At 42.0% G+C, this 17576-nt stretch overlaps 2 protein-coding genes across 3 annotated transcripts in view; one reads left to right on the top strand and one right to left on the bottom strand.

Moving 5' to 3' along the window:
* LOC128889698 (protein timeless homolog) overlaps nt 1-17576 on the top strand; it is a 187935-nt gene that overhangs the window by 40084 nt on the left and 130275 nt on the right. The window lies entirely within an intron of this gene.
* Nucleotides 8480-13204, bottom strand: LOC128889699 (protein artichoke-like). Its single transcript, XM_054147555.1, has one exon. It carries the CDS (start codon nt 12916-12918, stop codon nt 10135-10137), a length of 2784 nt encoding a protein of 927 aa, XP_054003530.1. The 5' UTR covers nt 12919-13204; the 3' UTR covers nt 8480-10134.

The raw sequence follows: 17576 nt of genomic DNA on the forward strand, positions 1-17576 counted from the left end.
AGATACTTTTGTTTTTTACACGGTCTGAGCCGTTTACGAAATAGTATTTGGTTGCATGGCTACGCTGGTTACACAGTCGTTGGTTGTCAATAATAGAGGAGGCTTCATTTGAATGAGCATTAATAAACCGAATAGTACGAGTAATGAAATTGTCATTAGTGTAGCGAAAAAGAAATATCGATCGTGTTTGCTACGAATAGAAACGATGTATTTTGAGGGTTGTTACTGATAATGTGGTTCCTTTAACGGGACAGACCACTGTAATGCCGCTTTTAAGAAAGGTATATTCAAGAAATGTTTACGAAGAACTATGCGATAAATTGTTTTCAAACTTTTAGTATGTTTTATTAAAATAAACAAAAAAACAAATTTTCTTGAAACTAGACACCCATGGGTATGGCTACGAAGGATTTCTTTTCACGAAAAGAACGTATTATATGAATACGCACTAGCTCTAGATATAATTGTTTAAAAGTATGGGAAAATGCAGTGAATAGTATAAAATAATTTCCAGTTAATGTATATGAATCTGCATTATCGACAGAGTGACCGGCACTACCGACCGAGCACCCTACATTACCGACCGACCACCCCACATTACCGACCGAGTAATCTGCATTACCAACCGAGTAATCTGTATTACCGACCGAGTATTCCGCATTATCGACCGAGCGCTCCGCATTACCGACCGAGTAATCTGCATTACCGACCGAGCACCCCACATTACCGACCGAGTAATCCGCATTACCGACCGAGTAATCCGCATTACCGACCGAGTAATCCGCATTATCGACCGAACGCTCCGCATTACCGACCGAGTGATCTGCATTACCGACCGAGTGATCTGCATTACCGACCGAGTAATCTGTATTACCGACCGAGTGATCTGTATTACCGACCGAGCAATCCGCATTATCGACCGAGTAATCTGTATTACCGGCCGAGTGATCTGTATTACCGGCCGAGTGATCTGTATTACCGGCCGAGTGATCTGCATTACCGACCGAGTAATCTGTATTATCGACCGAGTGATCCGCATTACCGACCGAGTAATCTGTATTACCGACCGAGTAATCTGTATTACCGTCAGAGTAATCTGCATCACCGACCAAATAATCTGCATTACCGATCGACTAATCTGCATCACCGACAGACCACTGTAATGCCGCTTTTACGAAAGGTATATTCAGGAAATGTTCACGAAGAACTATGCGATAAATTGTTTTCAAACTTTTAGTATGTTTTATTAAAATAAACAAAAAACAAATTTTCTTGAATCTAGACACCCATAGGTATGGCTACGAAGGATTTTTTTCACGAAAAGAACGTATTATATGAATACGCACTAGCTCTAGATATAATTATTTAAAAGTATGGGAAACTGCAGTGAATAGTATGAAATAATTTTTAGTTAATGTATATGAATCTGCATTATCGACAGAGTGACCGGCACTACCGACCGAGCACCCTACATTACCGACCGAGCACCCCACATTACCGACCGAGTAATCTGCATTACCGGCCGAGCGCTCTGCATTACCGACCGAGTAATCTGCATTACCGACCGAGCACTTCACACTACCGACCGAGCACTCTCTCGGTCGGTAATGCTCATTGCTATGTCGGTGATGCAGATTGGTCGACCGGCAATGTTGGGTGATCGGTCGGTAATGCCGATAGCCCGGTCGGCAATGCAGAGTGCTCGGTCGGTAATGAGGATTACTCGGTCGGTAATACGGATTGCAATGCCAGTAATGCAAAGCATACGGTCGGTAATGCAGAGTAGTCTGTCGGCAATGTAGATTGCTCGGTCGGTAATGTAGAGTGCTCGGTCGGTAATGTAGCGCGCTCGGTCGGTAATGTGGTGCGCTCGGTCGGTAATATAGGGTACTCGGTCGGTAATGCAGATTGCTATGTCGGTAATGCAAAGCGCTCTGTCGGTAATGCAGAGCGGTCGGCCGGTAATGTGGGGTGCTCGGTCGGTAATGTAGATTGCTCTGTCGGCATTGTTGTTTGCACCAACAATGATTTTAAACAGTAAAAGTGTCCATAAATTTTTGCAAATGGGAACATCACGAATTCATCTATTATAAAATGCGGAATTACATTATATAATAGGAATTTTGCAATAACAATTGTTATAAACAATACAGAAATTCATAAATTTTTGCATCTGTGATCATTGCGAAAAAAATGCTCTTCCAGATGCAAGAAGTTTCAATCTGATTGGACCACCCGTCTCGGAGTAAGAAGCAAGACAAAATGTTTCTGTTTAAAAAAAAAACGGGTAAAAAATGACAAATCGCAAAAAGTCGTGAGAATGGGACCGCCGGGTTGGCATGCTCTACAAGATGCAACACGATTCATTCCGATTGGTCAAGCCATATCGGCGTAATCGGTGAACAGACATAAAAAAAAGAAAGAAACAACATGTTGAATTGAATAACCTCCTCCTTTTCGAAGTCGGTTAAAAAGAGTTACCCTAAATATAACGCTGAAGATGTAAACTTAACAAATTGATATACAAGCCGTACAAAATTAATTCCAATAAAGTTCAACAACAGCGACAACGTAATAAGTTCTCGAAAGTGAACCGAAGTAAAAAAGGAGGTAGCTCTCCTCCAGTGATTCTGTAATTATTAAAACCTTGGTAAAACCGGCGCTCCTTTCGCGTTCGTGTGGTATTCGGTGAATCTGTGCAATATATAAAATTAAATTTTTATAAGAGACCGTGGGACGATCGATTCGACGAGTTAGTGTGTTAGATTTTCCGATTATATGGGGAAAGCAAATAAAAAGATTTTCAAGCCTGTGAAACTGCTTGAAAAGCAGCCGCCGCCGACGAAGGTGGTTTGCGGACATTGGAGATGAGATGAAGAGGATCTCGCCTCTCTTCTACTGTGTAAACCTAGTTCACCTCGGCTTTGGTGTCCGTGACAGCAGCACTGGCGACTCTGTTGAAGAGGGTATCATGGAGATTGTTTCCCGATCAATGTCATCGTGGCTCGGTTCACAGCGCGGATTTACGTTTCTCTTAAGTCCTTGTGGGAGCAGCGACCAGTAGTGTTTCTGTTTCAGGGGAAAGTGTCGATAGACTTTGGTCTGGGATGTTCTGAAATAATTGATGGCCAACAACTCTAATAAAAGACGAGATTAACCCTGCTATAGACGATTGACACGCTAACTTTTAGCTCTAACATATCACGCTATTCGTTTCTTGGTAATTTATTAACGTTAGGGTATTCTAGGATACTAGATGAGAGTACTATAGATGCATAATATATTATAGAAAGCACTTTACAATATTTATTGTAATTAATTTCGAAGTAACATTTCAGTATCTTCAGATTCTACTAGAGAAAATATTGGATTCCTGAACTTGCTAAACTCAGAAAATATGTATACGAAAGTAATTAGCTCAAATGTCATTTTCAGAGACGTTCATGAAATATCGCAAACAGCTGCAACGAAATTTGTTTGAAATCTTGATATGGACATTTTGATAATTGATATAAAATATGTCGAAAATAAAACCTTAAGCGAATTTCCTAAAGCTATATACTGAGTGTGTGTTTCTCCTACTCCTGATAGACTGCTTTCAATAAAATAGTCGTATGTAGGAAATAGATGAATTTTTATTATCTATTAAAATCATTATTGAATATAAAAATATCCATAAAATTTTGAGATGAAGCATGCTTGACCACACAAATCTGACTCATTGCTACACAATAATTAAATAAAATAATTAAAAAAAATATATATATAATCGCAAGGCTATCCAAAAAGAAACAATCGCTCAACTTCAGTAGATACCTTATCCATTAATCAGACAATAAAAATATCTTCCCTATTGTTTCAAATTCAGTCTCAAGAATCATAGAATTCATTGTCAAAACGTTGAATTCAAATATCATGTAAAACGAAAAATCTTTTTCTTTTAAACCGTGAAGGTAGTGTTTCCACTTAACCATGTGTATCGGATGTCTGCGGGACAACTGAATTCAATCCGCTATCTCAATATTGGACCGTGATAAGAGCAATTGCGAACGGGGCGATCCGGAGGATGCGGATAAACTCGAAACCGGTTTCTGTTTTTCATCGACGAAGTCAATATTACAAAATGGCATCGACGTCTGGGGTGAACCGGAGTCGAACCAGGGCCAGGGGCAAGGATAACGAACTTCTGCAAGATGTTACTGAATTTGCTAGTTCCATAGCCCGGGGTGAACTAAGTGCTGCTATACGGTGATTAAATTTCCTAGTTGCACTCCGTCGAAGGATTATTCCATAGGAAATTTAAACAAGGGCTTAAGGAACCGTTTCTCGCTGGTCCCCTCCGTTTCCCGTTGGATCGCTACGGTTCTGTGCCGCTCGCTTTTCCTGCCCTCCTAAATATCGTTTTTCCCCGTTGCGGTCTCGTTACCATGTTCCAGGAAATTCAGCCGCGGGCTACGAGACCGGGAAACGCTCGCCGCGAATTATTCATGTAGTAATATTTACGTTGCTTCAAAGTCTCGTGATTTTATAACTCAGCCGGGCCCCAGCCCCTCCGCGCTCGTCCTTCCGACGGCCTTTAATATTCGTCGGTGACGTTATCTGATTCTTTGGCGGGCGAAATGGGGGCGGAGGGCGGCGGTCCTAAGCATGTTTTCTGCTTATCGCTTTTGTAGACGGAGCCGCGAATAACCCGATTAACATTCGTTGCGGGACGAAACTTCTGAGGCAACGGGATGAAATTACTGAGATTAAGACAAGGAAAATTAAACTTTTCCTTCGTCTCGCTTTGCCGTGCTTTCCCCTTGTAATTTCTTGCAAATCGAAATTTATGGACCCGTGGGCAGCGTAGGAATGTTGGGACGGTAAATTGAATGTGTCTAACGTTCTTCCGCGTATTCAGTCCTATTGCGACGATCGGCGTTGATCGTTATTCCATGTATTGGATTGGCAGCTATGTAATTGCGGATTTGAGTGTATTAACCCTACGGTGCGCAATTTTTCAAATCAGAGAAATAACAATATCGAGTTGCACTTGATTCAATTTTTTACGTTACATTAACAAATATTTCGTTCCATGAACCATTTCTCTCCTAATTTCAGGTAAACAAAAGGGCCCTTGGAATACGTATAGGTATAGTTTATATGGAATTGTAATCAACCTGAATCAAATACTGTGTGATGGATTTTTATCAACCGTAAAACTTTCATTTTCATCTAGAAAATAACTGTGAGAAATGAAAATGTTCGTACAGATGATAAAAGTGAAAAATGAGAGGTAGAAAACATGGGTAGCCGGTTATGTTGGAAGTGCAGCCAGATGGTACAGAGAGATAGTCATTTCTATTAGTGGCGATACAAATAGCTGTGCCGTTATACTTCTACACATGTTCTCTATAACAGTGTGTAGAACATAGTCGTGTGGGAATGAAATATGACTAATTGATAAGGGAGAAGCAAATTTTTAGTTATTGCATGTCTGACGTTGACATCATTATCTTTTATTCTTTCTTGACACGTATTATTTCCATAATTTATCAGTTCCTATAGCCTGTACTCATTTGCGTAATTCACGTATTTTATGAAACGCGTGAAAAACTGTTTTAATTATTGGCATCGTATCAGATAACCATACTATTATTTTCACTCGAATAATGATACGTTTCGTATTATTTTTACGCGCCATTTAAGATAATGAGTGTAATGCATTTACCCATATATAGTGATTCCACGAGGGTTCGATAATTCAGTAAGTGAAAATTGCGTTATAATGCAAAGTAGGGTACACAATTTGTAAATTCAATTACTCGCGGTGTCGTTGCATTGAACACAATTATTCACCGTTGGAAAGAGTTCTGTGCTTTTTCCAATAAAATACAGTCTTTATTTTTAAAATATTTACATCTTGCTTATTACAGCACGAAAAATATTTTGGTCATGTTATGCGTAAATACGTTTAAAATTTTCATGAAGAATCCATTTCTCATCTCTGATGATTTTATTGCAGATAATTCTTCTTTCAATATTTACTTATTGAATGCAGGCACGTGTTTAATCATCTATTTTTGTTATCTGTGGCGGATTCGCGCCAGATTCACCTGTACTCGGTCCGAATTTTTCCCATTTCACGCAAATAACTAAAAATAGTTTTTTGATTCACGCAAAGCTGCTTCGCTAGTTTTTCTGGAGTGCACGTTACACTTTTAATTAAAAGTGAAGCTTTCGATTGAAAAGCACTCTTCTCCATATCAAAATGATAATGCATTTTAGGAAATTGATTTCTGCAGTAATACAAGTCAAGTAAACAATTGAGTTTGCCGTGTAAAATATTTGAACGTTCAGAAAATGTTATAGAGATCTGCTAATTTACTTTGACGATAACAATCTCTAGTAATGCATTCGCGTCAAGTTATTGTTCACCCAAGTTCAAATTGCATATTGCAATATGCATTCATCCGATAATGAACAAGGAATTTATTGTCACGGGTGTACGTGAACGTTTCGATGTTATAAATAATTCGTACGTGATTTATGTCACGTTCAATTTTCAGTGAATTGTAGGAAATGAATTTTCGTTCGTATGAAAGATACTAGTCGGCTTTAATGAACAAATTATGTTTCGAACATCAGTTATATATTCATGAAAATTGTGCACTCTCTGTAAATTTAATTCGTTGTATATTCACCATGGTCGAGTCAATTTTATTATCAACACTTTGTTATAGGCTTATAAACATTGCGACTTCGCTAAATTACTTTAGAATAATGGTATTCTAATTTTAACGCTTAATATTCGGAAATGAAGTTTAAGTTAAATCAATATCAAGTTTTCTTCGAAACACTCGTTCAAAGAAATTATAATTTGTTTAAGACTACGGAATAAGTAACAGTGAAAATTTGAATAGGTACTATATTTTCTTACAGCGCGTAGTATTAGCTTTCAAAGGAGATGTCAGTATTATGTTCTACAATATTTTCAATTTCGAATTCGTGCTTCGATTTGATTATACGCCAAGAAAATAAAACTGCACAGAACATGCTCAGCGGATGTGGGAAATCTGTTTGTTCAATAAATGACTGGGAGCGTGAAATCGTTGTATCTCGAATCGGAGCAGACACCGTCTTATCTGGAAAGGCTCGAGTTTTCTCGACAGCTGTCGGGCTTTTTTTCCGACAGTTCTGATATCTTTTCCCCTCTCGTCATGTTGTTTCGCACCTAGATTTACTAACGCATTGGCACAGCCAGAGAATCTGTTTGCAATCGGAAATTTTTTCTGAATGATCAATTCAAGCTTCTGACAAGTGATTACTTTATTATTGGGATAAATATAGCCAAAACTTCGACAGTTTGTTTTTTTTTTTGTGGGGGTATGGTTCGTTTTTATCGAGGCGTAATAAGTAGTGTATTTCACTGGCTTGTTTTCAAAATTGAACTAATCACAATGTTTTTGATGAGAATCAATTGCATTCTTCTGGATCCTAACTTACCGATATCCGAGTACTATTTCATGTTTTTATCGTTTCACTGTTATGTCCACTGATAAAGAAGTATAAATACGTCTTGTATCGCTGAAAGTGAAGTGAATAAATGAAGATGTACTATTATGAAATAAATGATTGCGATATCTCGATACTCCTCTAATAAACAAGTATGAATGTTGTATTGTTACGAAGACTATTTCAGAACTACAGGAATTTCAATTGTTTGCGAAATCGACAATCATGTGAAAAGTATTTTTAACGAAATTAGATTTGCGAACGTAATCAGTCTATTCTCAATGTTTGTACTTCAATGATAACACGAATATCCATTATCTGTCAGTATTTGAGCAAGTGTACCCAACTAATTTAAATTCATATTTGCAGCAAAGGAAAAAAATATGAAAAATAAAAAAGAAGACTGATATGGAAAAGCGTTAATCTACATGAAGTGAAAATTCATATTAATTCAAGATCGATAAAGAACAGTGACATCGAATAACGAAGCATGCAATTAATTCTCTACAAATCAATTTGAAATTAAAAAATATTAACAATCTGCTGCAATCCGTGATACGGTCCATGCGCTGTCGTAAAGCAAAATGGAAATTTTTCATCGTGTCAGGCATTGTAGTGAAATTTCTGACAACAAAATATTTATTCGAAATATGACACACCGACGAACGTATGAAAGGCCGATATAATTCGTTAGTAGACTATGATTCACTTACCTTTGCTTCGTATTTTCCGCGGGTATCCATGTAATTATTCTCCGGACAGAATAATCTTTCTTCGAAACTATAATAATCGTGCCTTTGATTACAAAATGATAAGGCTAAGGCGTGATTAAGTCTCTAATATTCTAATAAGATTTCTCTACATCAAAGCGAGCGGGCTCGTGGACCTCTCACGAGCGTGGCAACCTAGAATGAACGGCTAGATACTCGGCAAAATGGGATGATTGAACAGTGGAAGGCGATCGAAAGGAATAATCCATAAAATTGCATCTTTGTACGTCGGTTTATTATCATAGCGGTACTTTGACACTGGTTATTTTAAGAAAGATAATGTCTAGCCTCTTCGTTATTTCTTATCTGTTCTCTCCCGCTCTTATCCTCCGTTTTTGTTCCGTTTGTCGAGGAGTCTTAGCGACTCGCCAAGTCGCTAGAATTAAGTTCGGAAGCTATGTTTCTGTACACTCGGTGTCGACCGTCTTTAAAAACGGTTTTCACCTCGCGATCATTTCTCTCTTACACTCTCTCCCTCTCTCGCTAGCTAGCTAGCTAGCTAGCTCTCTCTCTCTCTCTCTCTCTCTCTCGCTCTCTCGCTCTCTCGCTCTCTTTGCTCGTTTCTCTCATGCTATCTCACACCCTCATTCACTTACTCTTTCGCACACTCACGCTTTCTTCTCTCACTCGATCTTCGCAGCGTTCGATAAAAGTTCGGCCAGCAATCGCTCTCGTTTCCCGTCTCGCACTGTCATTCAAACGTACAATTCGCCACCGCGAATTTCACGCCATCACGTTCCCTTCGTTTCTCCAATTTCGTTCCTCCGTCTTTCCCCTTTTTCCCAGCCTTCTTCCCGGCGCCCTTTCTCGCCGTATTTTCGTCGCACCTGCACTTCTACACCCAGTCACGAAAGCGTCCGAAACGTGCGATGAAAAGTCCGATGCGGAGACGCGGCACGTTTACAATCATTATTGTCACTATGCGCTATTTAACGGTTTGATCGCCCGACATCGAGCCAGTACGAGCGACTGCTTCTTAATTATTGCCACCTGCAGTTTGTATTTTCCTCTTGCCGTCCTTCGTCCTACGCGAGAAAGAAACTGCGCACGGAAAACCGGACGAAGGGATGCTCGAAGATCGATTCGACGCGTTCCGTTTCGAGTACTTCTATGTAAATATCGTTTCCTCGAGTCCTCGATCAAACAAATTCGACGTCCATGTTTTTTTTTTCTTCTTTTCTTTTTTTTTTTGTAATGTAACCGAACTCCAACTCGAAGTTCACCGTTCAGTCGAGATTCGCATCAAGGGATGTTCTGCAGACTCCGCGGGGTTTCTCCCAACAGCTTCCTTGACTGAACTTTCTCCTGTGCTCGGTATTTCCCGACGGACAAAGCTGAGCCTGATGGTTATACGGGAACTACTTCGGGTATCTCACGGAAAAGTAAGGTAATCTGTTCGAGCAGTGTACATCGCAACTTCTCATTGTTCGTCGCTGTTCACTCGAGTCGAGTTTGTACTATGTTATTGCCGAACGATTTCTCGCCGAAAGGTGTTGGCTGCGTCGAAACCCGTTCTTCGCGACGATTAATGCAACGCGATTCGCCGCTAATCGATACTTGGCATTTCGAAGTTACCGGTCGGGATTTATGCTCCGCGAAGCTTCGGATATCGAGTGTCCGTTTGTCGCGCGATGAACCGTGCACGGTCAAGCTTCTGGTCGCTTCCGTTGCGTCGGAATTCCTCGATACGCGTTTTCATGTTTCGGCAAGAAATACCAGACTACTTCGGTGTCCTCTCGAAGTACGCGTTCAGCAGCCGCGTCCCCCACGATCGTTTAGACGATGTCGACGAAATTTTGACAAGTTTCCCGCAATCTTCGGCGTCTAGTCGCTTATCTCTCTCGAATAATCTAGCGTATTCAGACTCTGGTCACCAAAGTTCAGCGGTCGGGGTGAGCGTATGAACTTCGATGTTCTCGTGACGATGATACCTATCCCTCCGGCGCAACGTGGCTCGTCGCGACAACACTACGGTCAGAGCAGCCACGGCACCGAGAACAGCGCCAGCCAGGACCAGCATTCCAGGATGAGCACCAGCTGACAAAGCCTCGGAGATCCTCGCGTCAGAATTAGTAGCGCGGCCATCCAATTCCTCCGCTATCGTGTTTGGATCGAGAGTGTTTCGTAGTACCAAGTTTTCTTTCGTCAGATTGTTCAGTCTCTTCGAGTACTTCTCGACCGTCTTCTTCTTCCCGTCCTCCTTCTGCAGCGCAAGTTTCGATAGCATCGAGGAGGTGATCTTGCCCGACGATACGGTAAGTTTGTTCAGTCTTCTGCTCTTCTGACTTTTTCCGTCTACACTGTTATCAAAAGTTTGCGGATTTGGATCACCGTTCACCTCGATAATTGACGATTTTCCCTCGCTCGGGTTCCGGTACGACATACCAGCGACATCGGTAATTGAATTTTCAGACTCTGTCGATTTCGGATCGAGTCTCGTCATTTTTCGTGCTTTCTGTTTCCTGATCGATGACGTGACGTTCCTGAACGACGTCGGTGCCTCGTAGAAACGCGTCTCGTTACTCGAGACTGCTACCGACGTGCCGGACAGCGTGGACACTGTTTTCCTTCGAATATTTCGAGGATTGTTAAAGACGTTGCGAAGATTGTTCGTTTCGTGACCGGGCTCCGTGTTAGCTGGATGTCCTGCGTCGTCCATGTTATTGGACTCATTCGAGAGATTATCGGCTACTTTGGATGCGTTGATATCGGTAACGTTGGAAGACAGGTTTGGCTTATCGAAATGAGATACGCGTTTCGTCGCGAGTAGAATCGACGACGTAACAAAAATGGTTGTTTCCGCAATTGGCACGATCGTAGGTAGAGGACTCGGCGGCGAAGGCAATTCGTATAAAAACGAACCTGACCATTCCCGTGGAGTAGCGCATTGTCCCGGTTCGGTGTTTTTATTCAGTTGCTCGTGCTGCAGCAGCCATTCGCCGAGCCAGTAGAGGTCCTCCGTGCAATTCCAATTATTTCTACTCAGGTTCAAAATACGCAATTGTGGAAGCATGTACGGTAGATCGAATCTGAGTTTGGTAATGTTTGTCTCGGACAGATTCAATTCGATCAAGCTTTTGCAGGCGGACAGAGCGGCGTCATCTGCTAAAAGCTGCCTGGCCAGGATCGGACTCTTCGATACGTCGAGAAATACGAGTCTTTCGGGAGTAGGTACTGGAAACGCCATGTCACTTTGTTCCTCTTGCTTCCGCTGTAGCGAAGTTAATCCCGACATACGAAGCTTGGCGAGATTACTTGGTCCACTTAGAGTATTAGCTGGTAGCGTTTTAATGGGATTATCGGACAGATCTAGTTCTTCTAGCAACGGTAATTGACCGAGTGCTCCGACTTCGATCTCGTTGATGTCGTTATCGTTCAAGGTTAGGGATTTTAGGTTGAACAGCCCTTGAAAATCGTTTACATTCAAAGACGTTATCGCGTTTCGCTGGAGGTCCAAACTCGTCAGGCTACTCGGTAGACTTCCAGGTACTTGGACGAGAACGTTGCCAGAAATATCCAATTCCTCGAGAACTTCCAAGCGCCCAAGGGCATCGTCTTCGATGTCTGTCAGTCGGTTCTCCGAGATGTCCAATATCCGTAACAGTGGATAACTATCCAAATCTCCGCCACGAATGGTGGTTAACTTATTTCCGGCCAGTCTGAGCGCTCTCACGGATCTCGTTAGCGCGGCTGGCACTCTCGCCAAGCCTGTTCTCGATGCGTCCACTGTTTCTAAACGTCTGCCGGTACCCAGCAGCAGCGAAACATCTCTTTCTTCGAGAGGGTTCTCGGAGAGTTTTAGCACCGACAATCCCGGAAGCGGTTGCAAAGTTCCTGATGCCGCCCGTGCTAAACCGTTTCTCGAAACATCAAGTTCCCTCAATCTGTAGAGATTCTCGAACCACCTGGCGCCCAGAACTTGCAGTTGATTTCCACTCAGGTCCAACTTTTGCAACGAATAGAGCGGCGTCAACGCGTTGTCTGGCAGCTTAGCCAGCCTGTTATCCGACAAATCGAGGAACTCCAACCGATCCAATCCCCGAAAGGCATCCTCGTGGACGTCGGATATCGCGTTTCTACTCAAACTCAATCTCACCAATTTCGCAAGCGTCCTAAAAGCTCCGGCACTCACGTCCGTCAGCGAGTTATCGGACAAGTCGAAACGCGTCACCTCGCTCATATTCGTCATACGGCCTACCAGCACGCTGTCAAGGTGCGCCAGATTGTTGCACGACAGGTTCAGTGTTCTCACGCGCTCGATGCCGTGCCACGACACGTTCAAGTACACCAACGAACAGTTCGTCACGGACAACTCGTCGAGGTAGGGAAAGTTGATCGAATTGTTCACCGAATCGTGGACGATCGTATCGTTCTCCTCGAATTCGTTCAATGCACTAATCATCTCGAAATCGTTCAGCGTATCGGTCACTTCCAGTTCGTCGAAGAAACTGATCACTGCGTACTCCTCGACCCCGTCCACCGAGAGACTTTTCGTTTTAACCGACAATTCCGACAATTCTGGCACACGGCCGCGGCACTTCACATGCACAAGAGCCGGCAAGTCTCGTTCGACGGCACTCTGATGGCACTCGCACGATTCTGGACACGCGGAACCGCTCGCCATCAAGGCGAGCAGTATCACCGGAAGCCACATCGCTTCCAACGCGATCTTTTCACATCTCCAGCGGCTGGATAATCCTCGAATGACTCGCCAAGATGACGATAGGCCGAGACGTCTGCATCGTAAGCGAGCCTAAGCGCGTCCGGTGGCTCATCGACGGTGGACTCGATGCACGGCACGTTGCTGGCCCTGGTATGATAGATGCCGCCAAAACTTACGCGTATACGCGAATGCCACTGCGCACGGTTAAGACTATCAGCCGCGTCAGACGTGATGTCCATACGAAGGACTGACAAACACTGCGGCGCCCGACTCGTAGCTGCACCCGCCTCCCTCCTCGCGATCCTCTGTCCTCCACGCCTGTCCGTTTCTCTTTCACTCTAGCCAACCCCCGAGTCGTCGTCGCGTACAACCCTCCACCCTCGCAGCTCGTCTCCTTTCTCTCTCTTTCTCCCTTATCATCTCTCCCTCCCCACCATTCCTATGCACGGTCTGTAGATGTGTACCTCCGCTACCGCCGGCAGCCGTTGCTTTTGCTCTCGAACCCGATAAGGGGGGCAAGTGCGCTTGCGTCCTCAGACGGGGTAGTAACGCGTAGTGCCAGTATCCTGCGATTTCACGAACTGCTGCCGTTGACGACTGGCTGACTGACTGCATGGTTGACTGACTGGCTGACTCGCCTCAGCCTTCTTAAACTCGACTCGTGTGCTGGGATTTCCGAGGCGCGAGGAAACCATTGACGGCCCTTCCGGAATCCGCCTCGAGAAACGGACCGGCTCCTCTTCTCCGATGCCCCTATTTCCACTTACCGACGTACTCTTCTTACGAGATCGGGGAATCAAATGCGGGCGATGTAGGCTGGAATCGTCATTGCGCTTCTCGGTTAGCCATTCTGCGAGCGGTCGGACCCTTTTTTTGATCGAGGGAGAACCATTTACCGAGCCGAACGCGAACTTGCGAGGAAATCTTGATACGCGCCTCGAGGGTTGCTAATAACGTTACTATTTTTCGTTTCTTGTATTGGTCACAGGTTCAGGCAATTTACATTGTTACGATACCCACGGTACGGTTTTTCTTCAAAAGTTGTTTTTTAACACGTTTATCGCCACGTCACCCACGTATGGGTGACAGAGATTTTCTCTAAGGAATTAAAAAATTTATTCTGAAGGTCGTGTGTTAAAGAAAAACAAGTTTGGATAGGATCCGTGAATTCTGATCGGGTTGCAAAACTAAGTACTAACTCAAATGTTAGATTATACAGTTGCAAATTACACACCGAAGTCTAACCCGTCGGATTAAGATTTCATGAAATCACTATCTGGATGTCTCTGACATTAAAACCGTGTTCTCTTCGATCATGGACGTCGTAAACATTTTTCTGGCAGAGATCGCTGTTTATAGAATGATATAAACGTAACAAGATGCACTGTGGTCCAGCGAACAGGAGAGCTAGTTAGCTGACATCTAATTGTGACACAAAAATAATTACTTATTAAATAGCATGGTAATACTTTTGCAACGATTTGTTCGAGCAATAATCACGCAGTGTATCGCTAATCCGACTGAAACTTTATCAGCAACTTCGCGAACTTCCCGCCATTGGCTTTCTTAAATTCGATTCGCGTGCTGGGATTACAAAGGAGCTGAGGTGCAGTTCTCACGAAATAAGGCGAGAGGTTAGTTACTTTCTCGGCACGCACGCTTTCTATCTTGTTAAGGCATTCCCTCTAATACGATTATTTTTATAGAAAGCTGTCTGTAACACGTTAAATAAACCCTGTTATATTCTTGATTTCTTTTATCACTGCTTACGTATTTTCGATAGTTTTATTGTATTTAAGCAGCTTACCGATATCCTTTTAATAGTATTAACAATAGTTTGCGTTGCAAACTCCATACTAGGGCTGAAATTAACGTCGTTTTCGTTTCTTAATGTTTTATTCGACCGATTAGTTTCAGTTAAAACAGAAGTTTCAATATGATGTGTATAAAGTATTTAACCCGACTTTGAGTAAGTAGATGTGTTTAGTGGGAACTGTATTTCACTTACGTAAGGAAAACTGGTGCCACTTTAGCCCAATCTGTACGCCTAAGACGTCTTTGTCTCAGGCTGTGCTGGTTTAATCCTGTTTGGAATAGAACGACTGAATAGAGTACTTGGAACGCGACAAGGAGATTTACTGACATCGAATTTCACGTTGTCTGACGTGTCTGATACTTTACATTCACTGGTTGCTGGGATATTAATTAATTCTTAACTTCTTGCGAAATGAAATTATTCATTACATGTGCATTTTTTAATTCTGTAACACTGTTGTTAAATATACTGGCGTCACTAGGTATGAGTAAAATATAATATGAGAAACATAAATTAATACAATAATATCAATATTTCATTCTTCATAAATATATATCTTCAACATATAAATATCTCTAACAACTTAATGTTGCTCATATACAGATCTTGCTCGTAAAATTGAACAAAATATTAAACAGATTCTATGTACAGAGTTCTTACGATAGATGAATTGTAAATTCTGATCGAGTACAAGTGAGTTGTCCATGAGTTCTAATTAAGCCCTGTTCGAGTTCTCTCTGTACTTTAATTCAATTCGAATTAAATTCTCCGTGTGTTCTGTCTCAGTTCTGATTGTGTTCTCTGCAAGTACCAGTTCAGTTTTAATTGAGTTCTCTACGAGTTCTAATTGACTCCGAATACTTGTGTTTGACTGTTCGAATACTCTGTTGTGACAGTGTGAGTCGGAGCATTAGATTAATATCGTGAGGAGGTTCCATAGATGTTGATGACCGATGCGCGTGAGTTAGAGATAAAAAACTTCTACGTTTAGTAGAAGTAACAAACATTTTATTCGAACGATGAATATGGAATTAGAACGTCATATTGCAACTTATATACAACGTTCGTCTCATCGATTTATTCGAATAACCCCCAGTTTATTTCACGTGAGATACGATTTCAATATATAATTTAAATTATAAACACAAATATAAATAGATTCTATATTCAACGTGTAGGAAACGCAGCAAATAATATTATTGCTTTGAATTGAAGTAGTGGAATACGCGTACGAATAATTAGGAATGAAACAGTCTAGTTAACATCTATAACATGGAACGTATTGCACTGTAACTTTCCTCTCGATAGAGACTTTACTCATGGTCAGCCAAAGCACTCGAAAACAACGTTCCTAATAAATCAGCGTTATGTACATATCAGCAGGTTTATATGTACATTTTCTACATTCGTACCATGTAGGCGTACATGTTCATCCCTATATACATATATTCAGGTTGCTAGCAAGCAGAATTTCGATCCCCATAAATTAGTTTCTCTGCGTCTCTAATTTACTGCGAATTACTGCGCAACTTGCCGGACTTGCCGGACGATCGAACGTGATCTTAGAACAGCTCCAGTACACCCAATATTTCTATCCGATTAGGACAAACGATCGACGGCGAAGTTAGCGCCAGTCGCGGTTAAATACTTGAGCCATCGGACTTACAGGGTAGATTTCCTTGGCTCGGGGACTTCGTTAGCGAGCCGTTTCCTCGCTGACTTCGGCAGATATCGGACCGAGGACTTCCAACTTAAACGAGACCGAGGTTGTCAATCACTGGAAATAAATATAGCGTTGATTAAAGGAAAACCCCCGACTTGGCTAAATGACGTTTCCGCTCGCTGGCTGAGTGCTTCAAAACTCTACAATCCTTCCGCAACGAAAGGATTCACCGACATCGATTTTCCATTTCCAACCACGACTCCTCTGGAGTGGAAGTTTATTTACGAATCGTTTTATTTATGTAACTGGATATTAGGAGACTAATTATGCAAGGAGAGGTCTCGACAGTTCTTGAGTTTCAAGGTTCAGATTTATTGATTTGGAATCGTTATGATGTGGAATTCTTGGATACACACAGCATGTGCTTGGTCTCTAACGATAGTTTATCTATTGTATTGTAGTTTGACGCGCAGGAATCTTGAGATAAAGTTCCTTAAGCCCAATTTAGACGCAGCATTAGTATCAGTTATGTTTTTCTCACGATCGCGATAATTGGATAATTTCTTCTTAAAAAGATGAAACAAAATGTATGGAATAGAGTATTCAGAGGCGTTTAAAAAATTGGAGTTTTCTTTTTACATCGACATACACTAAATAAACAGAGCTACAATAAAAGAGGACAGCATTTTTTAAAGTTCAGATAATTAAAAAAAAATAAAGTTGATATAAAATTATTCCAAACGTTGCACACCCAAGGAATAAGTTCTTCTTCGAAAGACAAAGTGAAATATATGCAACTGAGGGTTTGGAAGTCAGCTCTGAGAACACTGCATACTGAAAAAAGGCTGTCGCAGAGACGACGGGTTAAGCGAATGTGTATCGTAGTTGACGCGAGAAGCTGCTTAGATTTCACTACGACCGTTCGGTTATACGTTTGACGTGTGAAGTAGAAGTAAATGTGACCAGTTTAAGGTCGAGAATGCAGCTACTGACGGAATTGAAAATTGAACTGCAACTAACTCTGAAAGCTCTGGAGTAGGGCGCACTGCTAAAGTGGAACACGCAAATTGGTTTGCGAGGGATTGGAACTTGACGGTCACTGTTTTAAATCGTTGAAAGTAGTCAGTTTAATAAGGCCAAAGTGATCCTTTGAAGACTCCGTTGTAGATC

The sequence above is a fragment of the Hylaeus anthracinus genome, unplaced genomic scaffold (genome assembly GCF_026225885.1).
Source record: "Hylaeus anthracinus isolate JK02 unplaced genomic scaffold, UHH_iyHylAnth1.0_haploid 11997, whole genome shotgun sequence".
Taxonomy (NCBI): domain Eukaryota; kingdom Metazoa; phylum Arthropoda; class Insecta; order Hymenoptera; family Colletidae; genus Hylaeus; species Hylaeus anthracinus.

Excerpts from the sequence above, each read along its gene's own strand:
- LOC128889699 (XM_054147555.1), bottom strand. The coding sequence starts at position 12,918 with ATGTGGCTTCCGGTGATACTGCTCGCCTTGATGGCGAGCGGTTCCGCG.